This window comes from Dermacentor andersoni, chromosome 11 (assembly GCF_023375885.2).
Source record: "Dermacentor andersoni chromosome 11, qqDerAnde1_hic_scaffold, whole genome shotgun sequence".
Taxonomy (NCBI): domain Eukaryota; kingdom Metazoa; phylum Arthropoda; class Arachnida; order Ixodida; family Ixodidae; genus Dermacentor; species Dermacentor andersoni.
In genome coordinates this window covers 73,324,785-73,352,370 of record NC_092824.1, presented here as the reverse complement: position 1 = coordinate 73,352,370, position 27,586 = coordinate 73,324,785, and the positions used below count along the sequence as shown (strand labels likewise).

The following is a 27,586-nucleotide window of genomic DNA, read 5'->3' as shown; positions in this document are numbered from 1 at the left end:
CATGCACTTCACCACACTCCGAGGGCAGAGACTGCTTCACCGTAGCCAAGGCGATCGTGTGTTGGTCAATGTCTCGCGGTGCAGTAATGGTTTTGAGGTCACCCGAAAACCACAACCGGTCACACGCAACACAGACCACACAATATTTGTTCCCCACAAACTCCCTATGAAAATCTGGCCGTTGCTGCGGTGAAACGTTCCAAGTTTGCGGGATCTGGGCCACATTGACGGTTCGCTTTACCTTGCACCTCGCGGTCCTGGCGGGCAGTACGCTTACGGGAACGCGACCACGGGAGAGCTGAAAGAAAGGAAAGGAGATAGGTAAACGCTTGGAACGCCGACATGGAGAGGGCGGTGCGGACGTAGACATGGCCGCCGCAAGTAAGCGTGTAGTATCCGCTCTTATCACCATAGCACCTGTTACGGGTTATATTTGGACCTGAGATATCAAACTTATTTTTTGCAAGTTAGCAGAGTGCTAAAAGCCCGGCGCACCTTAGCCATGGGTCAGGCCGCTATTGCACAATCTTCGGTATAGACCCACGTATGGGGAGGAACTGCCGATCTACATGGCTCTCGCCCACGGATGTATTTTAATCAGAGCCTAGCTACAAACTTCGCTGTAAAAGCATTCCACTTTGGTGGTGGCATAGTCCAGACGTGTCGAACGAATTCACAGAAGTTCCTGTTACTGCGTATTGTCCAGCAACTGTTTCGGTTCTATCTGCGCCACTTAATCACCCACGTGCCGTATATGTGAGGTCGTGATTACGTTATCAACTAGCCGTAGTATAGCCAGCTAAGTTCAGTGTTTCACACTAACTATTGCGTTAGCCCAGTGTTTAAGGTGTCGCGCTGTTGATATCAAGGTCTAGGTTTCTATTTCGGCCGCGTCTACCTCAGTTTTATTGGGGATAAATGGAAAACAAAACGCTCGTTTACATTCATTGGGCGCATGCTAAGGAACCTCAAGTGTTCAAGACTAATTCGGTACACCCCTCCCACTGCAGCGTGCCTCATAATGACATACACCTGGTGCTCCTGAGCTTTTTTTTTCGACCATAACAATATTTATAGATTTTATGGCTAACGTATCGAAACCAAAAGGTACCTTACAACAAGACATGCGATTTCCAAAGCATACTAGATCGTTACAAAGTGATTAGAACTGTAGCAGTTCTGCGCTACATAGCCAAATAGAATACGAAGGAACACAGGAATAGGCGTCTAGGTGCTTCCCGCTCATGCATTCAATATTTTGTTCCTTTCGATGCATGCAAGCTATGAATAGGCAGCGATGAATCAACTCGCCTAAATTAAATTACTGTTGAAAACTGCACCGAGAAGAAGAAAAACAAAGAAAATGCGCTTGACATCAGCTTTATTGGACGGCCTACTTATTTTTTTCTGGAAATTATAGTTACATGCACTGGCAAGCCCTGAAATACGCTACATCACGAGCATGAAATAAAGAACTACTATTCGATAGTTATGTTAGAATTAATTAGAAATACCCTTCCATCCAGGTAGAAGTTATTGCCGAAACATTGAAACAGGCATTCAACGAAACGCTTCAAAACAACAGCTGGATCGACAATACGACGCGAGCAGCTTTACAGAAAAAGGTAAGAGCACCGCCTTACAACTGCTACGCAAAAAATAATATAGAACATTTTTCTTTCCATCCAAGTTCTCATCTGTGGTCGTTATTTGAAACCGTCGAATGCGCTCGGCGTTTTTTACGTTTGTAACTGAAACAGTGCTTGCAATAAAGTGGACTGACCATGCATGATTCAAGCATGTCTGAAACAAAGACAGTCTTGTATGAAGTAGTATTTTGTGTCCATGTTCCAAGCTAAAATCAATGAACAAAGGAACAGGATCACACTTGGCGCAAAACGGTTGTGACACCTTATTTACCAAGATTTCTATAAATATCAGCAGCAGTGAAAATGAAATCGCTCTTTTCGGAAATACTCAGACTTCTGCAAGATAAGGGTAGAAATACATCGTAAAAGTTACGACAGAGAGCAGGAAAAATGCCTCTTTTTTTCGGGTTTCTCTTCTCCTGCTCGCTTTATGTGTGCTATACATTTTCGTATATATTCTCTGGCTAACAGCCTCCATGGACTTAAAATTTTTATAAAACCGAAGAAGTTCAGTATGTTGCAGTGCGACTGAAACTCTCTATATTAGCGCTTTCTTTTTTTTTTCTCAGAAGCACAAATGACTATGCAAATTTGTGGTGTCACTTTGAGAAAGCTGGAGCAAATAGTAGCAACACTGCATTAATTCACACTGCAGTAATCAAAACACGACTGGCAAAATAACTATAATACGTAACAGTGGGATAAGATTCATCTCTTGTGAAATTTCCAGACTGCAAGATCAATTTTCTGACTCCCTAAAGTTCTGTTTTGGGACCACAACAGAGTTTTAGTCAAACCAATGTAATTCAGGGCAATAGAGTCTATGCGTTACAAATATGCCGATGATATACCGCTAGATAAGAAATTTTTGCATTCATATGCGTAACAACGAAACGACTATGACGATGTTTATTGAACTGGTCGAGCGTCAGCCAGAAATACAGCAGCAGCAACGAACGCTCAGCTTGATGGGCGAACTGGCCGCGCCACAGGCGATGGTGAAGGGCCTTTCTAGAGTGCGGTTCTTTTTCCTTACGCAAGGTTAGATTTTTTCCCTATTGCGCTTAGTTCGTTCGCAAAATTTAGAGTTTGATCCCTATCCTCGTCATTTTGTAGCTGAGCGATGACATCTTTTTCATAAACATGGTTTTGCGAAAGATATGGGGCTAAATATTTTACATAGGAAGGCTCGCTGGAACGGGAACTGACGCGGGAAAGCAGCGCCTATTACGCAGTTCTTCCCACCCTCCAGTTTCCTTCACTTCGCCACAGTGGTGACTCCTCGCGATTCAATGCCTCGTAGATAGCCTGTTTCAGGCATTAGTTTTATGTTCCCGGTCGGCCGCGCAACCCGGACGAAGGACGAGCGGAAGTACACAATACGAGCGCATACTAACAACTGGTTTATTTTTTCAAGCAACGGACTGTAATATGCAGAAACTGTAAACACGTGTGAAGTGACGTTTACAAGGGTCTTATCCTATCTTGCCATTCAAAAAATCAGTTTTTTTATCCTGCAGAGTGATAGAAGTCTGACTGACGCATACGCCTGAGTTCACATGCATGAAATATAGGCCTCTACGATCTCGCGGTTGATTTGATTCCTATTTTTATACAGTATTTCCGGTTGTTGAAAAATGGGTTTGCATGAGGAAACTCTACAATGCGCTGCCACATTAGAACCTGCTTCATTCCTGATCGCACCTTGGTGCTCCTTAAGGCGGATGTTGAGGCACTGTCCCGTCTGCCGAAAGTACTTTGTGCCGCATGAAAGTGGAATGACGTAGACCATTCCCACCGAGCATGCCACAAGCTGCCCCGAGTGTTTCGCGCGGCACGCAGCTTCGGACGCCTGTTTAGGTCTAGTGACAAGATTGCAAACCTTCTTTAAGGAGTTCTTTGCTGAAAAGACTACTTGAACACCATATTTCATGGCTGTCTTTTTTAACCCACGCCCCATCGGAAGTACATAAGGGATGACTGCGTACTTTTTAACTTTTTCGATCTGTGTTTGGGGTGCTTCCCTTTTTTATTTTCTTCACTAATCCTTCACATATTGACACGATAATAGGCTTAGGAAAACCGGCCTTCTCTAGACGATTGAGTTGTTGCAAAAAGCTCAGATTGGCGAGGTGGTGGCATGACTTTCTAAGTGCGGAACCCAAACACGTCATAGCGATTCATTTTTTGACTACTTTTGAATGTGCCACGGCGCAGTTTAGAATTGCTTTGCTTGTTCTCGGGTTATATTGCCAACAAATACGTTAAACTGTTAATCTTAACTGCAAATTCAAAAAATTGAATTTCATTATTACTCGGCAGTTCATGAGTAAACCTGAGACCCATTCCTTCTTTATCAAAGGCTGCGAGAATAACTCCAATGTCTTTGGAACTGTTTTGAGAGCGGATAACTACCAGGTTGTCGTCAACACACCTGAAGCACTTGACCAATGTTCCTGCCAAGACGCTCCTGAGTGCCCGGTCAACTGTGCCGAGAAAGATCTCGCTAAAAATTGGTGCGACGTGATAGCCAATGCAGACCCCCTGCTTCTTAATCACAATTTCATTATCCCAGATAACGAACGTGGAATTTAAATAAAACACCAAGAGATTGAGAAAAGACTGAACCGGGACGCCCCTATCATTCCTAAACTTTAACTCGTCGTTTTCCATAATGCAATCCTTGATTGTCTTAATCACCTGATTTCTAGGAAGGGAATAGTATAAATCTGTGACGTCGCTGGTGAACGCTGTGCATACTGGATACACCCCTTCTTGTAGAAACCTAATGACATTTTCCGAGTTTCTTACTTTGAATGGGTCTTCTACCTGGAGCCCTGTTAAGTGCTTCTGAAGATAACCAGAAACTACGTGTTGCCATGTGTTTCTCTCAGACACAATTGTGCGTAAAGGTTGGTCGGGTTTATGCGTTTTTATCGTAATGAAAACCTCAATGTTCAATCCCTGACTTTTGTTCACTGGACCAGACAGACGCTCAGGGTTACATTCCAGCAACAATTTCTTTGCTTGATCTTTGACTTGGGTTGAAAGTATACCTTCTTGAAGTTTTTTGTTAAAGCGGCTGAGGCTTTCTCAGAAAACTGCCCTTCCGTTAGGAGGACGAAGTGCCCTTGTTTATCAGCGTTCAATACTATCACTTCGTTTTCTCTGAAAAATTGCACAAGGGGTTGAATCTTACGCACTCCGCCATTCTGGTTTCCTTGATGTCTGATTAACACGTCAACGCACTCAGAAATGCACCTGAATTTTTCATCTTCTTCCACATGCTTAGACACTGATCTCACGGCGGCTATCTAATTTGCAGAGTATAGGCACGGATCTAGGCAGAACTTTTGGGCCTAATTCAAGAATGTTCATGTGCTTATCTGGAACGGCGATATCGGTTAGGTTCAGCACTATGGTAGTGGGCTTCGGTTTCTTCTCCCTGGGGGGTAGGGTGCGCCGGACGTTTTTCCAGAGGAATTTCAGTGAAGACTGGCTTGACCTAGACCACTCGTAGTATCGACGGCAGTGTCGTTGTCTTCCTTTCATGAAACCGAACACGGACTTGAGGCAGTCTCTAAGCAACCTGGCCTGGCTCATCCATTCGGACCGCAAGACCTTGCAAATCCTTCTAGTGTGGCCAACAGAGGGGCGGAAAATTCCGCATAGAGCCCTATTTTCTTCTGGACACGTACCATGGCGAAGATGCCAAGACGCCACCCTTGCGCGGCACTCACACATGGCTATTGTCACGGCCAAGTAGGCCGGATCATGAAGGACTTAAAGATAGAAAAAGTGGCCCTTGAAGAAGAAATAAACTGAATTACATGGCAGGCTGGGCGAGTTGGTGATTCAACATGTTCCTATATATGGCTAAAAAATAAACCAATTGTTAGTCTGCGCTCGTATTGTGTACTTCCTCTCGTCCTTAGTCCGGGTTGCGCTGCCCACACCCATATGAACATGCTTGATCACCAACTCGCCCAGCTTGCTGTGTTAATACATTATTTTTATTGCGATTAGAGTTGCACCGACTGCCATGGAGGCCAGAATAAATTTCTGGTATTATCGTTCGATTCTCAAGACAGGAGATAAGAGAACAATGGCTAGCAGGGAGGCTGGCCCTGAGGCTCGCGAAAAACCGTGTTTACATTTCAGTAATCGTGACAAAGCGGTCTCCTTATCTGTTCTTAAAGTGCAAAGAGTGGACTAAGCGTTCATGCTATGTATTGCCATTTCTTTGTCGCGTCAACTACGGCCCGTTTATAGATGCAAACCTACAATGAATGAAATTACAGGGTGGACACGTTGCATGCCTTTCTTGTTAGGAAGACTATGTTTCTCTACCACAAGTACACGCGGAACCCCATATTTAGCTTAGCTTTAATTCTACGCAATGGTCTCTCACATTTTACAAAAGCAGTGGACTCGGCCTCCGTGGTCTCCACGTCGGTGGCTATAGCTGCCGACGCCTTCAGTCGGGTGGCCTCTAAGCTACGCTTTATGAGGAAGTTAACTTTTTCGGAACAGTTATTTAAGAAATCTTGCAATCAGTGACGAAGCCATAGCAGTATGTGGTTGACTTCATTGAAGTGAAATACAATAATAATTAAATAATAGGACTCGATAGCAGCAGCAGGATGAGCAGGAGAGGGCTATCGAAGCAACACAACATTGCAGGTCGCTCGGATGGCTCCGCTTAGCGGTATCACGTTATATCCTCACGGCCAATTGGGTGTCCCACATAATTTCAGCCAAGCGTTAAAAATTTGCAAATGCCAAGTAGCTGAACAGAAGCAAGGTAATATTGTTGGCTGTGCTTGCAGGCACTCAGATTATTTTTGTATTTCTCCTGTATACATAATTGATCCTAATAAATGAACTTCTCAAGTAATCTGATCAGATGAAAATACCAATGAGAAAATTCTAGAGCAATATCAGAAACTCTCGATACAGCTTTCTGTTGCTGAATACTTTCTACATAAAAGTGTTTTGCCAGGCAAGAAAGAACCCCGCGAATAGTGCCTCGAGTGTCCAGTCGCGCTACAGTTGTATTCCACTAACGCTTACATCATTATATATCATTCTGACTGAACTGATGAAATCCAGAATATTTCACTTTGACTGCCAGTGCTGATGTTTACGAATTCACTGTCTAGGTTGAGTTCCGAGGTAAACTACTGTTTCCTACAGTTTAACACTTTTTTCACGTTGAAGGTGGGTTGTTCATCTCACATTAGGTTCAAGTTAAACTGAAAAATATTTGCCACTGTATTCACAAACCGCACGTTTCTTAATAGGGGCCTCTTTTTCCTGTCGTCACGGTTTTTATTGTTCATTTATGAGTGTGAAACTGTGAAAAATCATATTTAAATAAGAATGGGCAGGAGCCGTATTGTATGTGTTAAGCAATGGTCTTTAATGTTACAAATAATAAAACGAGAAACGCCGTCGTCTTAACATGTCTGAAATTGCGTGATAGTGGTGTGTTGCATAAAAAACGGAACATAAATCTCAACGCATCAGTATATTTTAGCTAATAATACCAATGGTAGCGAGATGCCGCTGATGGCATCTACCTCAAAGCTCAATGATTACGGTATTTATGCTCGTATAGAGAATTAGTGTGTAAATTTATTCTATCCGTCAATCAAAATAAACGTTTCGTTTTGTTTCAGTTAAAGGAAGTGGCAATGAGAATAGGATACGAGGACACGCTATTGAACCGGTCAGCACTCTACGAATACGTAAGTGCAAAGCAAAACTCAGCAGATTGCTGGAACACCTAAATAGCAATTTTCGTTTACCTCATTACGTGTCAACAGAAAAGAGCAAAATTTTTAACTTCAATACAAGTATCATCGCTCACACCGTGGGTCCCTAAGGGAACTTGTTACAGTATCCTTGAAGAAACTCAGTTAATTCTGTATTTTCTAATACTCACGTACACTGTTGTTTTCATAGATGAATGCAGGAATATATCCCCACAGAGCAGGCTTTTACTATCCTAAATTGTACAAATGCCAATGTCTTATCTATATTAGTTGCACGTATGAATGGCATGAACTAAAATATAGTACAGCCCTTTGTAACCTGAGTGAAAAACAAAGTTATTTGTAGGTTCATGCCAAGCATGTCTAAAAAGATTGGTGCGTGCTATACTGCTTAATATAAAACAAATGTACGTATGTTCCAAGTGACAAATGGGAAGTGAGTGAATTTCATGAGTTGTTGCAGAAGGCCCCTAAGTAGTCTCACGTTTGAAATTTTTTCAGCTTATTTTACGATAAATACCGAGTATAGTCTTGTTATGTCGTTCAATTTCGCAGTTAAAAAAATCTCGTGCACTTCTTATTGAGTGAACTGTTCGAAAGCTATGTCGATACGCAAGCAGCAATATGGGTAAATGCACACTGGTAAAGGTGGACGCATTGATGTAACAAAGAATGAACGTGATGGGATATGTTTGCTTAAGCCATTGCAAGACAACTAAAACAAACGCAAATAACATGCAACCAAACTCTACGGACTCCATGGTCCGAATAAAATATTATCCTCGCATCGCAACAGCTCTGTGCTCATATCATTAGTGTGTTTGGGGCCATTCGCGCATGCATCGATAAGCACAGCGTGTGTGAAGAAAGAACGTGCACTATTGCCAGTTTTCTTTAGAGACACAGATTCAAACATGGCAAAACGGAATATTTGTTGCAGTTCCTTTGTCTGCATCAATACACCTGTGCTCCCAATTTTCCCCTTGTCAAACAATCGACACGGTCTTTTGCCTCGCGGCATTACTGCGTCGACGTCTCAAGGTGTACCTTCACATCCATGGCTGCTTGCATATCTGCCTAACTTCTTTGGACATCTGAGCATGAACATAAATATAAACATTGCGTTGCAGAATAGCTTTTATCAGTCTGGGGCATGAAGAAATCTTTGTATTGGAGTAAATGCTGAAAACTATAACATAAAAGCCATTTGTATTAATAGCGTTTGATTTGATAATATTCAAATAGTGCCGTCACAAACGATTCCCTTCATGTAATAGATTTCATCATGTAATTTCGACTTGCGTAACGTTTTTTGAGTGCAAGCTACTCAACAAGGCAGCCGCAGCTAAAGCTATTATCAATCATAATAACGAAGGTCCAAGAAGGTTCTTAAACAAACATTCCCTTAAAGAATACGTGGCCGATAGTGGGATCACATCGTGATCCAGATACATCTCTCTTGCCAACGACGTCAAGTGATTTGAAAGAATTCGCGCGTTCGTCACGTCACCGGACAATAATATGCATGGAAAAGCGAGAATACGAGCACATGGCAGGTGATTTTGGCCGCATATTCAGGAATGAAAGGCACAGATTATGGTCTACCTTATTACTGTATTACTTCTGCATCAGGCGTTGCAGCAGTAAGCTACGTATAATGTTGACACGGCAACATGGACAAGGGAAAATACTTCGTTTTAGCAATATTGTTTGTAACTTCATTTTGGTGAAACACTTCAAGTATGTCATGAATATACCTTTGGCGCTGAGTTATAAGCTACTATATCTTAGTTTTGTACTGATATGATGGACGACAAGCTTGTAAGTGTTTGAGTACAGCATGGGGGAGTGTATATACCTGTCTATGAAGCATGTAATGCAATGAACTATCGCAAACTGAAATGCCTAAAATTATCTTCTTAGAGGTGAGCCATTTATATGAGCCAAGAAAACCCACTGCGGTGTCCTCGTTATGAGCCCAGACTTTTTTCGGGCTAACGTAATCAACATTACTTTGTCATTCTAGGTACGACCCTTTCCTTTGAATATTTCGTTCACAGAAGCCTTGTACTACATTCGAGAAGGCTTCAACAGAATGGAATTGTCTAAATATCACAACCTAGACGAGGGACAATTAACGTGAGTAATGAGTGGTCTTAAACAAAATGGGAGGGGCAGAGTGCCAAGTTTTTTATCCTTAGACAACTTGTGAATGTGAATCCAGAACTAGTCTTGATGGATTCTGGCAGCGCGGTAGGCTGGACAAGAAACGAATACGAGCATGGGGATCACTGACCTGCTTGTGTGTGCTCTTTTTGTAGCCTTACGCGCTAAAACTGAACACGAAACTGCTAATCACCTACCAGCCCTTATTTCGGCGTTAACCAGAACTGACCTAGAGTGTGTTTCATTTCATAATCTTAATAAACCAAAATTTAGAGATTATGGTACTGTTTACCACTGCGCTTACGACAATCAGCACCATAAGTACGACGATTATGAGAGAAGTGACAAGTTGCTCTCGGCTTTCACGAATTATGTACAGAGCCCACAGGAACAAGAGTGAACAAGCCTAACGCTGCAGTTTTGAAATCGATCAAGATGATCTGTTTGGTACTGTAAATAGAGATTCGCAGTGGGTGTTGCAGGTTCTAATTTAGATGCGGAGAATGCTACAGAAATAGCATTGCATGGTGCGGAAGAGCACGTGTGAGACTTATGAATAATTCTAGTCGTTTGCTTGTAGCTGAAACCCTAAAAGTAAAACTCAACCTCTAAAAATGTTCTCTCAGGGTCACAGTGGGATAATAAATGTATCTACCAATCGCACTCAAATCCTATTTATTGCGTATAAAAAGGAAAAGGAGTACGGTGGGTTAAGGGCACGAGATTCCATTTGTTCTGTTTAGTAATTTGCTTAATATTGCAAAAGGTGAAAGAGTGCAGGTGCTGGAAATAGTTTGATATTTCCCGCCAGCTCTCCATCACTCGCATCAATTTGGGACTTGTTGCGTGAACATTTGCGGAAAACATTTACCGTTGTTCCATCGCGCCGAAGCTTTGCAAACAACTGGGGCTTGTGGGCAAATCATTTGAGTACATTCTCAGTGCAAGCAACTCTTTAAATTTGTGACTTCGTATGGCGTAATACAGAAATCCGGTACAGTACTTTCGAGTTGTTGTAAAATAGGCTGCAATTGCAGATCACTGTGTTACCTTGATAATGCTTCCTTCATAATTATATTATTGAAATGCACTGGGTGATATTTATAGCAGTTGAGAATTTCTACACCATTAGTGGTACACGTTTGGTTTTCTGAATAAAGCTGATTTTTCTATTTTCTTTTTGTTCTACTCGTGGTGATAAATGGTTAGAGCGCACATGTAATAAAAAAAGTGTGAATATCTGTCTTGCTGAGGCACGCCAATTGTAGCATCAACCACTAAGTAGTTTCCACATGCTACTACAAAATGGAACTCTGAATTCAACGAAGTGTGCCATGCTTCATGGGATTCCATATTTTTTTAAGCACTTTGTTCCCAGAAGCTCCTCACACAGTTTATACACAGATAGTAGGTGACAAAAGCTGGTTTGGAGAGCGCTTGTCCATTCACCCTTTTCTGTAACGCATCTCTGCGTATCAGCGTTTACTTTATTAACAATTCACCTGGCATAATCTCGGCAGCTCTAATTCGGGATTTATTGGAGGTCTCGCATTGTTTTAGGCAACTGAAAATTTCTCGTACAAGTCATGTGGGATTCAAAACATAACTAGTAGCCGGGTGTTCTTTACAATTAAGGAAAACGCCTGTGCGCAGTCACAATCACGTAACATCAGAAAACCTATGGTGATCACATCAGGCATACGGTGGCCACTTTAGCACTTGCCTATAGTTCAGTGCAGCAGTGAATTCGAGAAAAAGAACTCTACTTGGTAAAACTGTAACGGGATAATAAATGTAACTGTACTTGGTAAAAACTGTAACGGACATTTCGTTACGCGTTCTGGCACACAATTTAGGTTCTTAGGCTTTAAACTTTGAAACTTTGAATAACAGCGCACGGCCAGCAAAGAGAACAAAAGAGAGAACAGAGCGCGAGCGCTCTGTTCTCTCTTTTGTTTTGTTTGCTATCCGTGCGCTGTTACTCAAACGTTAAAGCCTGTTTTACCAACAAGCCAGGACCTACACCCTTTTATAAATACAAGTTCTCACTGTTTTGCAATGAATTAGGAGTTAATGCAGTCGTTCTACACATTGCTTCTTAAAAAATGACAGACCATATTTTAAAACAAATTTTGGGGAGAAGACTCCCGTTAGGAAAAAAAGTATTTACCAATGCAAATTTTAATAGGAAATGTAAGTGAACGCACATGTGAATTCCGACATACGAGCAACATGCACTACCTTTCTGACCAACTTGTGTTTAACAGACCTCTAAACTTAGGTGGCAAATTTGTTTTTTATTAGGAGCATGGACAATTACTGAGTTTCTTTTTAAATAGCGGGGAACGGAGCACGCCTTTAAGCGTTACTCAATAGGCAATAAGCGGTTGGGTCCAAATGTTCAGGAGCCTACTGTTTGTGATGGCAGGTTAATACATGAACCACGTTCGCAATTTTTATTCTACAATTCTAAAAGCTTATTTGTGTAAATATTAGTTGACTACAGTGCTCTATGAATTATACAGTATTCTACTGCAAGGTGTAACATTTGAAAGAATCGTGCTGCACAAACTTATTGGCTGCTCTATATTTACGATTTTCACCTTTATTCTTTGTTATGCGTGTAGGTGGGAGCACAGTCCAAGAGAGGCTCGCACGTATCACGTCAGCCTTTCGGACGTCATTGGTAAGCATCTATACTACAGAAAAAGCAAATTGCTGCGAATAAGAGTGTGAGTTGCCGCTTGACATACTACTTGCAAGTAATGCTATTTCAAACTACACAAAAGGTAGTTTCAGAATTGTCCTGTATTTTTGTAATAAGGGCCAAAGTTCCCTTGCAGTTGATGGTCTTCAGCAGTGGAGACACGTATCATCCACTGTAGACGCTTATGGTGAGCACTTCAACAGTGGCAATTAAATTAGAAACAGCTGGCAAAAATATGGGAGGACGCTTAAGGTTAGCATTTAAGAGTGGAACGCGATAGTATTAAAGGATCCCTGACTGGCTTCTGACGCTTCCCAGCAACTACAGCTTATGAAACCGTAACGTTTACCGGAAAAAGCTGGCGGCGAAAGCTATGCAAGGAGGGCGAATGCCTAGTTCATTATTTTTTATGATTTTGCAAGGAAACGAGCAGGTCGCCCGATTCTTACTAAAACAGACCTCAAACGGTGACTGAAAAAAGGGGCTTATGTTTGAGTGTCCACGAAAGAAAATTACGTTTTCTCGTATACTCAAACTACACTCCCACGCTATCATGTCTGTTGTTGTGTGCGTAAGTCGTACTTTACGAATTTTCTGAGTCATGTTACTTCGAAAAAGTCAAGCTGTTCAGTAACATTTCGGAACTACGCAGAGGGCCTGCGTGGTTCTGGAAGCATGGTTCGCGATCATTTTCTAGTTTGAGGCGCCTGCGCCGGGGCCCACACCAATGCCCGCACTGATGCCGAATTTTCTATGTCACGGGGCGGTTAACGCCGTCACGCTATTATATCAGGAACATGCTACTCATAGGTTAGTGCACCATGGACTCGGAAATGTCATTGAGTGCCTAATCGCGTTACTATGTTCTGACACTCAAAATAAATGTGGACTGACAAGTCTATATTGATCGCACTCTTGCTGGCATCGCCTTTAAGATATTCAATTCACATTACCAGAAATGATTGCTGTGGCTTTTTTTTTTTCATTTTCTCGGCTTGATAATGTTGACTTGAAAGGCGAGTATTTTGCTAAAGCTGCGTGCTTTTGCACGACATATCTTTGTGCTACAGGTTGTTCTTTGCATATAAATAACAGCAAACAAAGTATTCCTTCTAATTTGTACCAATTGTAACTTGTTCTTGTGTAACTTGTCCCAATTAATTTAACTTTGCACTGAAATATACCTGTAACGGCAACAAAACTCAAGTTGGCCGTCGTGTGTGAAAATGAACCAATATACAATAAACACAAGATGCCATTATGTTGAGTCCATGGCATACCGGTAATAAACAAGCTTCCTTTACGTCTAACTTGGCTTTAATATACCGAGTGCTGAACGCTTAACAGACTAACGAACTATTACTTTGTACTATGTAGTCGAAACGCTTTGAATTCCTGGCATTAAACCTTGCTCTAGAGAATTGAGACTCCTAGAGACAAACTGAACACTAAGCCATGTTACTAAGCCAGCCACTTGCGACTTAGCAATTCAATGAAAAAATCCCTAGCAGTTGTTCCTACTACTTATCTATTTGTAACTAAATTTATTTAGATGGTCTTACAACTTCAATGACACACTTCATGTATTTACTTCTTCCAGAAATTCCCTACGCACTCTTCGCACCTCCCTTTTTTCAGCAAGGACTTCCACGGTAAGAATGCGAAAAATCACTTAGTTCCTGTTTGTTTCTTTATGTCTGTTCGTGTTTCAAAAACATATTAGCAGTATGCAACCGAATCAATCGTTTTTAACAAGGTCAATGCAGGTTTACCAGTGCGCCAGTGATGCAGTATTTCATTTGGTAAAGGTGTCAGGGCAGTATTTAGATTTTGCGGGTAGTAGGCAATTTATCAAGTTGCCGTTGTGCGCGCCGTGACAACCAAAGGACAATAGACGCCGTTTCTGGATTACGTCTGTAAAGTCAGAATGGTATTGCACGATGCAGGTGCATTGAAAGTCTTCCTGTCTTGAAGTTCGTATACGCTACAGAAGTAAATACAAAGCCAAAGAAGGGGAAGAAAATTCACGCAAGCTTGAAAAACTGAATTTTCGATACAGCTTTAGCACAGCTAAATACAACGAACTTCAAAACGAGACATTTCACGTAGCCTTTAGCGTTTTGCTTGTTTTGGCATGAAGTTGACATATCAGGAGGCCATATTCAAGATTTATTCCTTCGTTGTCATCGAATCGTTTAGAAAGTCCCCCCTGTCATCTTTGAAACCAACTCATTTGATCTTTACGTCAGGAAGGCTTATGTGATGCCTGATGCACTTGAGCTTTTCGCAGCAGTTTTAATGGGTGGAGTGCATATTGATACATAGGCAAGTGTATGTCGTGGCTTCGCAAACAACATAGCAATATAAATAATCTTGGTGCAGAAGGACCTTGGAATAGGCTAGTTAGGTCATGATAAACAAAAAAAAAATTGTAGACGACGATGAGGATCGTGCTTTAATGGACTCCGTGTAGTGGGACTGCGGAAATGCAGAGACCAACAAGACGTCTTGGTTCTGGTGGTTTTGCAACAGGCCGTGGTCTTGCTCCTGCTCAACGTGTTGTCGCTTATTCACGTGGATCCACGAGAATATATGTATCTTTATGTATATATATATATATATATATATATATATATATATATATATATATATATATGCCTGCTGCCCGATATTGACCCACCATATTACACCTACGAAACCATAGTAGGCTTGGTAAAGAGTCTCCCTTCAAGCGGAGAACCATGCTGTCATCTAACAGACGAAGGCGACACTAATCACGATTTCTTCTATTTCAGTTCATTCAACTATGGTGGCATCGGTACTACAATTGCTCACGAGCTGGGGCACAGCTTGACCTACTCAGGTAAAATCAATGTATCTTTGGTCTTCTTATTCTACAACCAATACGATCCCATGTGATGAATGCTCCACAATGCCAGACAAGCAGACGCGGTAATAGTCAATGGGCATTACGAAAATGAAGCTTTTTGACCTCTCAAATGCATTATTATTCTTTTCATTTTTCAGTTATACACATTAGTGTCCGTAATTGTACAGTAATTTCCCAGTCCACAGCCGGGGCCATAATTTACAATGAACGTGCAGTGCTAAGTAAACTTGACCGCCACCTGAGGTATCGGTGACAATACCGCGGCCGCGTGCTAGGGCGCTTCTGCAACCTCACGCGACGCCCTCATCCTCCACGATACTGCCTGCCATCATTGCGGCTCATTGACGTCCCTCACAAGTGGGCAAAATGTTGTGCATCTGCTCTAGGCGTGAGCTAAGCGATAAATTTTTCTAATTCAGCCGAGACCTCTAGTATTGCAAACTTTGGCGCTTTAGACTTCCCATTTACTGCCATTTTCCTGAAGTTTGCTACTTGATAAAATGTTTGATTTGATTAAGCTCGCGTCCTTTACTGTACGTCATCGTAAGCATCAGCTTGTGGTGCGACCGCCTGGGTTCCGAGTCCTGCTTTTACGGGGCCGCCGCTAGATGGCGCCACTGCTACCATTTCTAGCAGCTTTAGCTGCGTTTTAGGGTTCCTTCAGTAGCTTCGACTGTAGTTCTAATGCGCGCATTTGCTTTCTCATTAATGCAAATATAAAATAGTCATGTTACTTGCTGTGTCGCTTAGCTGCTTGTATGTTTTTTCTTATTTATCACCCGCACTCAGAACCTTCGCTTAACAGCGATTGCAGTTAATTCCTTATTTAGGCATACATCTTTCGCTTGAATTCAATATAGTCTTGGTACAGGCTTACTAATGCGAAAACAGTATGTTGCGTATGAGGCGGTAAATTCGTTGGTGTTGGCGATGGCGTGGCCACGCCATGATCCGAAAAATCTACAAACCCTCGACCTTTGGTGGGAGTCAAATTGACAACCTTTCGTGTAAATTAAGGCGAAGTTAATTAAGGCTCTCGAACCCGCGACTGTTGGTTCAGGTTAAACTCTCGATTTTTGGCGAGAGTTGAGCCTAAGACTTTAAGTGTTGATTTGGACGAAGTTGATTAGGCCACACATAACTAAGGTGGAGTTAAGGCTGTCGAAGCCATGTCCTTTGGTGGCAGTCGAGCCCTCGACCTTCGGTGGGAGTTGATCCGACGAACTTTGGTGTTAATTAAGGCGCAGTTAATTAGGAAGAGTCAATTAAAGCACTCTAAACCACAACCTTTGGTCGAAGTAGAACCCGTGACTTTTGGTGTTATATAAGGCGAAGTTAATTAATGCACAGTTAATTAGGACCAGTAAGATACTTTCTGCTCGTATCTTTGGCCGTAGAAGGTGGAAAGAACGACGCCCTCGGAGCGCCCGGGCAGCCGCTCCGGCAACCCGGAGCAAAACAGTGTGATTCAGTCCTCCACTTCGGCATGTCGCGAAATACATGTCTTCGCAATTCTAAATATCCGCACGGCACTCCGGTTATTTTAAACACACCAGTGCACATGCTGTCGTCACTTCGTTGCTGCCGACACAGCGGATCGCGACACTCGGGAAAGCCGTGTCCACGTGTGCCATCCGCGTTTATATTCTAGTTCATTATACTCAAGGAAAAGGTGTGTGTAATTGTGTGCTCCGGTTCGACAATAACACCTTAGTTGAAAGTCAGCGCTTGTCCTGTCTAGACCTGTCCGTAGTTCTTACTGCGCTATGTATTCTGTATACGAACCTAAGCATGCTTGCTTTATTTACAATGGCTTACTAATTTACTACTAGTTACTAGTTACGTACGCGTTGTCATTGCCTCGCTAATTGCGACGCGTAGGCGCGTTTCAGAGCAGCCGCTGCAGACAGATCTCCACTTATGCAGGGCTTCGTTTCCACATAGACGAGGTGCGCTACTGTGGCGCCATCTCGTAGCCATCGTCAACGCTAAGCCCGCCATGTTCGGCACTACGCTTTTCTTCTCAAGCTTTCGCCTTAGCCTGCTCCTCCACTTTTTTCCTCGCCCTCTTCGCTGTCGCTGTCTTTCACCCACGTTCGTTCTTTCATCCTTATGCTGTGCTCGTTTGCTCGGTTATGCCGACGCTCGCCGCAGGAACGGCCGCCTAACAGCTGCGCTCTAAACTGTGCAAATGCCACTTGCTGGACAGATGCAAGGTAATGTTGCTCGCCACCCCTTGGAGTTACTGAGAATATTTTTGGCATTCCGCCTAATTACACAAGTAATCTTAACAAATTAACTTCTTAAATATTATAATAACATGAAAAGTGCAAATGGGATCATTGTAGAGCAACATGAAAAACTCACGATACAGCTTTCGGTTGCTCAGTACGGGCTACATAACAGTGTTTTACCTACAATGAAACAAGCCCGAATACAGGCAATGTGCCTAGAGCGGCCAGTGGCGTGGCAATATTTGGTGCATTCGCAGGCTGCTTTCAGACTTGCAAGAAGGCATTTACGTAGCACGTATTGAGCAACAGAAAGCTGTATCTGCAGTTCTTCATGCTGCTGTAAATTTTCTCGTGGAAACTTTAATCTCATTATAGTATTTGAGAAAGCGAAGAAATAACTAAGACTTAATAAGTGACTAGGCGGAACGCAGAAATTAATCTTTGTATCTCCTGGCCACGACAAACATCATTAGCTTGGTTGTGCCCACCTACGCTACATTTGCATATTTTTACCGTTTGGCTCAAGTTACGTGGGATGCTCTTTATGGCCCTTGCGCTTTAAGACCCCAGATACCATACTCATCATCAACACCCTACATGAATAAACGCGCAAATCAGCGCATTTATGTATCGATCACCTTATAAACTATTCTTTGCTCTAGGTATCAGCAGAAAGACAACCAAGGAATATGAAAATCTCATAAAAGGTTCCTTGGAATTGTTTAAGAACAAAACTTCCTGCTTCGAGAAACAATACAAAGCGGTTAACAAAAAACTGCTTCTGGTAAGAACCTCGCTGTATTCTTTGTGGGCAAACTGCGGTGACTTCAAAGATGTGTATTACTAATTCTAAATATTTTAGTAACTGCAGATATTTACGTGCATCTTATATTAAATGCAATGTGTCTTTTGGCGATTGACGATTCTGCTCGCCAGAAATTATAGGTCTGCGCTTATGAAATTATATACATTTCTTAATGTCTATATGAGAAATTGTTGAAGTATGTATTTAGCTTAATGTATTCGAATACAGAAATTAGTATATTATAGATGTATTTTAACAGTACAATCACCGTTGTTTATAGTATTCACTTTAAAGTTGATAGGTTTGCCCACATTAGAGTGCCGATAAATCAATTTATTTCACTGTGCGCACGACAGCAATCTACAAAGCTTTGTAGTAGTATAAGGTGTGCCACCTTAGCGCTTCTGCGTTAGAGAAATGAATATGTTTCACCGTGACCATTAAATTTGGAGTACTTGACGCATAAGTTGTGAACTCATTTATTATCTGTCTAATATATATCGTGTAGTGTAATCAGTGCAAGTTCGATTTAACACATACATGGCGTGGCGCTGCACTGGTACCTAAGCCAGGTTACTTTGGAACTTACATTGAAATCATTGGTTCGCCGATGCACACTCTCGAAGCCACGCTATGCTGATGGAACGGTAGCGCACTGTCTTGCCGCCCCTGTGTGACGTCAGCAGAAACGTCGCCGCGAAGGGTGAAGCTATGCGTGTGCTTTAGGCGCTAGTTTTGGTTTAGAACGTTCTTAAAGCCTCCGTTTTACGTGCCGCATCTTTATGGGTAATCGAATTTCCGAAGATCCAAAAATCCATATTGCTTGTACCGAGCGCTCTTTTGAAATTCTCAATCCCGATGACGGTGCTGAAATTAAAATTTTAGACGTTAATATTGCCTTTTGTTTTAACCACAACAAATTAATACGTATCACTCGTCACCTCGCTGTCGCTACCGCTGATAGCGCGACTCAGAAGGAACCGTCTTTTTATTTCAGCGTACATATTTTGTACATGAATTAGTCTGTATGGAAACATGTGGCATACATGGATATATTAATCTCTGCCTGTGCCTTTACCTGTAGTACATGTCGCCACTTGAAAGGTAGCCCTTTTAGTGCGTTTGTTCTCCCCGTATTTTAAGACACCATGTAGTATAACGAATCAGACAAGTTGCTTCATCATAAAAGTTTATTTTCTTGATTGAATTAAGTTTAGACGCATTATAAGTGCACCCGTTTTGTGATATCTCAAACACTCATAATGTAAAAGAAATTTGTTCTAGGAACTTGACGAGAATTACAACGAAAGTACGAGTGCTGAAGCGGACGTAAGTATTTGCTATTTATTCCTTTCAATTTATGATGTACACACTTATTTAATACTTTGCAAGAAGGCCACTAGAACTATTGCGCAATATATAATTACAGGTGCCTACAACGGCAGTTTGCCATTCCGCCGGCATAGCGATATCCTGTATTAAACAACATAATGGCCCCAGAAAAGGTGCGCGAATAAAAAATTATTAGATTCTGACGTGTATCGTTAGCCAATCGCGGACTATTCGCACACTATAAGGTTGAGCGCCATTCATTTTCGGCAAGCAATGAATATCCAGTATACAAACAACATACACAACTGTTTTTACGTGCCGTCAACAGGAATGTGCTCGTTGCTGCCGTGGCCTAATGCAAGAACCCTTAGCCACTAAACCACCATCTTGGTAATAACATCTACTCTGCCCCACTCCCCCCGCCCCTACCGCCACCCATGCTACGCTCGGCTACAAATGTTACCGATATAAATCCTTTAGTCGAGAAACAAATCTCAATGCATACTAAGGTATATTTTCATTGTTTCCATTCTCAATTTTCTTAGCTTGCAACATTTCATCTATTGCGCGTTATAATACACATGCTATGATTTGCTGATAGATTGTAACATCAACAGTTTCATAAAGCATCCTGTGTTTCGCATACTATGATCGTGTGCGCATCCTTTAGCTAAGTACTATTGTTTTATTGCGATAGCAGTTATGTGGACACTCTAGGCGAATTTCTACCGTCGTCGTCGGCGTCGACATCAACGTGGTCTTCTGCATAAATACAAAGCGCGATAACTTTGCTGTAGCGTGCCTTGGCTGCAGGTGCGAGCAAAGGCTTGCGTGGGTAAGCTGCGAAGTGTGGTGCCTTAATGCGGCGCTGTCTTCTCGCGCTCGCAAACGAGGAAGGCGGGAAGAGAGCGCGCCGTCTTCTGACGTACGCACGGGCAAGGGGGAGGGCGTGATGGGATAGGTGTGTGAGCATCTCCTCTTCCAGTGCAGTTATGGAGGCCGCGCGCGTCGTATCGGAGGTAATCTCCGCTCGAGTCGAAGGCTAGCCTGTGCGCTGACATCTCGCGCGCATGCTTCGTGTTGAAGAGGCAGCAAGAAGGAAAATTCGCTCGCTGCTGTTGCCGTTTTTCATCACGCCAAAGTTTTGACAGCGAGTGTTCCTGTTTCCGAGACAGATGTGATCGTGCTTGCGTGTGTGCCACTCTTCATCACGCCAGCGTGCTGACAGCGAGTGTTCCTGGTCGCCGAGGGAGATGAGTTCGTGTTTGCCTGTGTGCGCGTGACCATGTGCTTGTTAATACAATGACTAAGGGAATGTTTACAGCAGTTTATGCAGCTGATAAAAAGACTAGGTTTACGTCATATAACTATCTAATAGTTTGCTATCGCAACGAATGCTTCGCCTTTCGGGCGGAAATATGACTTTTTCCGTTCGTCGAACACTGCTGCGACCTTGAGTGCTTCACTAGTTTTGAAAAACTTGGCTAAGCTGCCTCAATATGTAAAACTCAACTGATTTATTAATCATTTTGTTTTGATGCGAAAGCATCAAATGGCCCATTGAACGAAAAAGCCGGCGTCGGTAGTAGCTAATCGGCAGTTAAATTCCCATTGGATGCGACTCCACGTCACATGCACGGAGCAAATACTGCGACGTGACCCCGCGGGGCGAGACGGGCTGTCGTCGTGCATAACTCTTGTTGATTCTATTGAGCTGCGAGGTTTTCACCCTGCCTGGTTTGTAAAGGGTGTTAATCACGCTGTGTCTTACCGGAATGATACCAAACAAGTGCTTCTTTAACAGCTTTATTCTTTTCACCCGAGGGCATCTTAGATATTGCTACGGCACAATATGCGCGATCACGAAAGGCCAGCAGTGTGAAGACGACGACGACGATTAGAAGCTAGCGCGGGCTGTTGCCTCTTGGCCAAGCGCAGCGTATTTTCCTTGTAAATATATTTGTACATAGCTTTTCGTCTGCGTCTTCCTACGTAACATATCTGGTGGAGGTGGACGTTCCCTGTACCTCGTCACGGAGCTTCGCAGTGGACGGTACGTCGAGCCTTCCTTCATGGCTCCCGGCGACGACAACCCGACTCCGCCGGCTCCGACACCTGCTGCCACTTCGACGACCTACATCACTCTCCCCGCTCCCCGTGATCCTGGCGTATTCTCGGGCCAAGATGGGGAAGACGTCGATGACTGGATCAGCCTGTATGAACACGTCAGCCGCAATAACCGGTGGGACCCTACTATTATGCTCGCCAACGTAGTCTTTTACCTCGGTGGCACACCTCGAGTTTGGTATCGCACGCACGAAGATGAGCTCACCAGTTGGGATTCACTTAAGACACAGCTTCGAGACTTGTTCGGCAACCCCTACGGTCAACAACTTGCCGCGCAGAAGGCGCTTTCCGGCCGTGTGCAGACGTCAACAGAGCCCTATGTCACGTACATTCAGGACGTCTTGGCTCTGTGCCGCAAAGTTGACACCCACATGACTGAGTCAGACAAGGTTTCCCACATCCTCAAAGGCATTGCCGATGACGCCTTCAACTTGCTCGTTTGCAACAACGTAGCGACTGTGGATGCTGTTATAAGAGAGTGCCGCCGCCTGGAACTCGCCAAAAGCCGACGTATTGACCAGCAGTTTGCCCGTCTGCCCAACACCCCAGCGACATCTTCCTGTGCCGACGCTCCTCGTCCCAACAACACTGCCGATGTTACCAGGATCGTCCGGCGTGAGATCGAGGCCGCCTATCCGGCTGCCTTCGACTCCAGTTCCACCAACACATCTGCAGTCACGGTCTCACTGATCCAGGCAGTTGTCCGCCGGGAGTTTGAAAACATGGGTCTTCACACCATCTGCTCGGCCCATCGCCCTAATACCCGCCCGGCTTCTTCGATTTCGCCCCGTCCCGCATCTTCTTACCCACCACGTTTCCGCAACCCATCTGAATGGCGCACTGCTGACGACAAGCCTATTTGTTTCCACTGCCATCGAATCGGGCACATTTCTCGGCACTGTCGTAGTCGCTGGAGTTCCCCGAGCCGGCCTACTTATACTGCCTACTCTCGCCCCTCAGGTGGCCCTTCTCGTCCCTATGCCGCACGCTCCGATAATGCCGCCACTGATTCTCCTGCAACGAACCGCCCCTATTCTCGTTCGCCTTCGCCCCAACGACGACAATCTCGCTCTCCCCAGCCCCGTCGCGCCTATTCGCCGACTCCCTTCGGACGCCGCTCCCAGCCGGAAAACTAGACGATGCAGCGCCTCGAGGTGACGCTGCATTGCTCCCTACGCCGCCAAATCCTCTACTGACTTTGCCCACTCATCTGAACCTTCTTGACGTGCAAGTCGACGGTGTTTCTGTGTCTGCTCTCATAGACACTGGGGCGCATTTGTCCGTAATGAGCGCTGACCTTCGTAACCGGCTCAAGAAAATTATCACGCCCGCCACGACGCCTGTTGTCCGTGTCGCCGATGGCGGAACAGCCCCCGTAATTGGTATGTGTACCGCCCGCGTCTCCTTCGCCGATCGCTCAACAATCGTGCTATTCACAGTCATCGCCCACTGTCCCCACGACATCATCCTCGGCTTAGACTTCCTTTCCGCACATTCTGCTCTCATCGATTGTTCCGCCAGTACTCTCCGCCTTGACCTGCCTGTTCTGGATCCTGCTGAACCACACCCCAGTCGCCTCAGTTCCGCCGACTTCGTTCGCTTGCCACCTTCGGCACTGACCTACGTTGACCTAGTGTCATCCCCACCAGTCCCCGACGGTCACTACATCGCGGCTCCTATGCAAGACGTCCTCCTTACACATGGGATCACAGTACCCCATACAGTTTTATCTATTACGGCGAATTGCGTCTGCCTGCCAGTGGTCAACTTTGGCTTGACGACACAAGTGCTGCCACGTGGGATGTCTTTGGCCCAGCTTTGTTCATTCGAGGATCACTCAGTAGCATCCATTGCAGTAGACGACACTTCATCCGATACTCCTCTACCATCGCAGTCGGCAAATTGTACCATCGCTGACTTACGGAAAATGATTGCCCCCGACTTGCCCTCCGACCACGCTCGTGAACTCTACCGCGTCCTGTTTTCCTACCACGATATGTTTGACTTTAACGATCGTCCTTTAGCCCAAACTACAGCTGTCAAACATCGCATTAATACCGGCGATGCCCCTCCTATTCATCGCCGCCCGTATCGAGTGTCACCAGCTGAGCGTCAAGTTATTCACGCAGAAGTTCGCAAAATGCTTGCCAAGAACATTATTGAACCATCATATAGTCCATGGGCGTCACCTGTAGTACTGGTCAAAAAGAAGGATGGCTCATGGCGCTTTTGCGTGGATTATCGGCACCTTAACAGGGTTACCAAAAAGGACGTGTATCCCCTACCTCGGATTGATGACGCCCTTGACTGCCTCCACGGTGCTCGCTATTTCTCTTCTATTGACCTTCGCTCCGGCTACTGGCAGATTGCCGTGGACGATCTCGACCGCGAGAAGACTGCTTTTGTCACACCCGACGGTCTTTATCAATTCAAAGTGATGCCGTTCGGTCTATGTAACGCCCCTGCCACTTTTGAACGCATGATGGACTCCCTTCTTCACGGTTTCAAGTGGTCCACTAACCGACCTTTTGAAAAAAGACGCTCCTTTCCAGTGGGGCGATAACGAGGCCTCTGCATTCTCTCATCTAATCGACATGCTCACAACGCCTCCCGTTTTGGCCCATTTCGATCCTTCTGCGCCTACCGAAGTCCGTACTGATGCCAGCGGTCACGGAATTGGAGCAGTACTGGCACAACGCCAGCGTGGCCACGACCGTGTTATCGCTTACGCCAGCAGGCTCCTCTCACCCGCGGAGCGCAACTATTCCATCACTGAGCGTGAGTGTCTGGCCCTAGTGTGGGCGGTTGCGAAATTCCGCCCATACTTGTATGGCCGATCCTTTTCCGTTGTCACAGACCATCACGCGCTTTGCTGGTTATGCTCACTGAAAGATCCTACAGGAAGACTTGGTCGCTGGGCCTTACGCCTCCAAGAATATTCGTATACTGTCACCTATAAATCTGGCCGACTACACAAGGACGCTGACTGCCTGTCTCGCTACCCGGTCGACGAGCCTGACGACGCCGACAGTAGTAGCGCCAACGGCATTTTCTCTGTCTCTGCCTTCGGTAACATCGCCGATGAGCAGTACCGAGACCTATCGCTGCGAGTACTCATCGAGCGTCTGCGCTCTACACCTACCGACGCATCCGTTCGCCGATATGTCCTCCAGGGTGGCATTCTGTATCGAAGGAACTTCCTCCCTGACGGCTCTGACCTTCTTCTTGTCGTGCCAAAACAGCTACGACAGACTGTGCTCTTTGAGATGCATGACGCACCCACTTCAGGACATCTTGGGGTAACCCGCACGTACGACCGCGTCCGCCGCCGCTTCTATTGGCCTGGTCTCGCTCGCTCCGTTCGACGCTATGTTGCTGCCTGTGATCCCTGCCAGCGTCGGAAGACACCTCAGGTGCTACCTGCCGGTCATCTCCAGCCGATCACCGTCCCTGTGGAACCGTTCTTTCGTGTTGGATTAGACCTGCTCGGTCCCTTTCCCACGTCATCTTCTGGGAACAAATGGGTAGCCGTCGCGACTGATTACGCCACCCGATACGCTATCACTCGGGCTCTCCCTACCAGCTGCGCCACTGACGTCGCGGACTTTCTCTTGCGTGACATTATCTTGCTTCATGGCGCCCCGCGACAGCTGCTTACTGACCGTGGTCGAAACTTCCTCTCGAAAGTTATCGCTGACATTGTGCGTTCCTGCTCCATTCAACACAAACTGACTACTTCATACCATCCTCAAACCAATGGCCTGACAGAGCGGTTAAACCGTACTCTTACCGATATGCTGGCCAAGTACGTTTCCAAGGACCACCACGACTGGGACATTGCCCTTCCTTACGTAACATTTGCGTACAATTCTTCCCGGCACGACACTGCCGGATTTTCTCCCTTTTATCTACTGTACGGTCGCGAACCTACCTTGCCCCTAGACACGGCACTTCCTCCTGCTGCGGTCTCAACAAGCGAGTATGCGCGCGACGCCATCGCCCTCGCTGACCATGCACGCCAGCTTGCCCGTGCTCGACTGACGGCCTCACAGACCACTCAGCAGTGTCAGTACAACGCCCGCCATCGTGACGTACAGTTTTCACCTGGTGCGCTCGTGCTCCTGTGGTCGCCCTCTCGTCACGTCGGACTTTCAGAGAAGCTCCTTTCGCGATACACAGGGCCCTACCGCGTGCTGCGCCAGGTGACGCCTGTGACTTACGAAATTGCTCCTGTGGCCTCAACCTCGTCCTCTCCTGTGGCATCTAGTGATGTCGTACACGTCAGTAGGCTCAAGGCCTACTACACTGCTTCCGAGTCCGATCTTTAGTCGCTCCGGGACGGCGCTTTTGCAGCCGGGGGTAGTGCTACGGCACAATATGCGCGATCACGAAAGGCCAGCAGTGTGAAGACGACGACGACGATTAGAAGCTAGCGCGGGCTGTTGCCTCTTGGCCAAGCGCAGCGTATTTTCCTTGTAAATATATTTGTACATAGCTTTTCGTCTGCGTCTTCCTACGTAACAATATTGTTGCTTTTGGGAAATGTCTTCAGAAAATAGGTAGCTAGTTCACGGCGAGAATTGCTAATAGTTGCTGCATATGGTATTCTTGTTCCATTTTTCGCTGAAAAGTTCGCGTCATGCTTGGAAAGTCGTCACACCTCGATGCTATCTGAGCAGACTTAACACGCCCAGCGATTTGTTTGTTTGTAACCGCTGGGCCACGATGGCTCAGCGGTTACCAGCAGATGTCGGGTGAAGTGGCCCATGCAAATTGATGCCGACACACCCGAACGGCTGGGTAGGGCGAGGTAACGGTTGCAGACCGGCTGGCATGAGGCGCGGTGAAGATTTTCGGCACTGACAATCGGACACGAGCCGCGCCAGTAGTATACATACCGCGCCAGTAGTAACGCTGTCGAATGCGCTAGTAAGTTTTGGATACTCCCAAATGTGCACACTGTGAGGCAGAATGGAATGACTTGCATATTCTAGGACGCAGACTGCGGGGCACTACTAGCAACCACTGGCGGCCATCGGCGGTGTAATTTCGTCGGTGGAGTAGGTCATTGGGAATGGCGAAGTGGTGGGCTTGACGACGTAATGCGCGAGTCATTGGTTATGGCAGTGGATCAGAGAGCAAGTCCATTAGCGAGGCGATCCACTGGTCATTGCGCTGTTCGGAAGCGATGGTGCGAAGGTTGATAAAAGGAACGGCAAGCTGGGATACGGAGCAACGGCCATTGTCGTCGGCCAATGGAGAGCGCGAGAGGGCGTCGGCGTCAGCGTGCTGGCGGCCGCTACGGTAGAGCACGCGAATATCGTAGACCTGCAGGCGATGTGCCCAATGGCCAAGACGGCCTGAGGAGTCCTTCAGTGACATCAACAAAGTGTGTGGTGGTCCGTGACGACGTCAAATGAGCGGCCATACAAATATGGCTGGAACGTATTAAGAGCCACGATGATCGCCAAACATTACTTTTCTGTCTCAGAGTAGTTACTTTCGGCTTTTGTGACCGTGCGACTTGCATGAGCCCCAACGTATTCAGAAAACCCGTGTTTGCGCTGCGCAGAATGCGCCGAAGCCAATTCCGCTGGCATCAATGTGCACATCTGTAGAGGTCGTCGGGTCGTAGTGGGCAAAATTGGAGGTGACGTCAGCAAAACGCGCGATATTTCGAACGCCTAGTGGCACTCTGATGACCACAAAGTGAGGGGCCCGCCGCTTCCAAGGAGCTTCGCCAGGGGTGATATGATGGTGGCGAAGTTTCGGATGAAGCGTCCAAAGTAGAAACACAGACGTACATAACTGAGTAGGTCTGACGGATGTAAGTTTAGGGAATTCGGCAACGGCCTGAAGTTTGGCTGGATCGGGGAGAATTCCATCCTTTGAGACGGCG

At 45.3% G+C, this 27,586-nt stretch overlaps 1 protein-coding gene across 1 annotated transcript in view; it reads left to right on the top strand.

Moving 5' to 3' along the window:
- Positions 1-1,530: 1,530 nt before the first annotated feature.
- The window catches only part of LOC126519818 (endothelin-converting enzyme homolog), a 35,152-nt gene continuing 9,096 nt past the window's right edge, over positions 1,531-27,586 (top strand). Inside the window, exons 1-8 of the mRNA XM_072285516.1 lie at positions 1,531-1,625; positions 7,331-7,399; positions 9,453-9,565; positions 12,220-12,278; positions 13,900-13,951; positions 15,095-15,162; positions 18,086-18,207; positions 19,513-19,557. Of these exons, the coding sequence (XP_072141617.1) occupies positions 7,346-7,399; positions 9,453-9,565; positions 12,220-12,278; positions 13,900-13,951; positions 15,095-15,162; positions 18,086-18,207; positions 19,513-19,557 (513 nt within the window). The 5' untranslated portion in view covers positions 1,531-1,625; positions 7,331-7,345. The remainder of the gene's footprint in view (positions 1,626-7,330; positions 7,400-9,452; positions 9,566-12,219; positions 12,279-13,899; positions 13,952-15,094; positions 15,163-18,085; positions 18,208-19,512; positions 19,558-27,586) is intronic.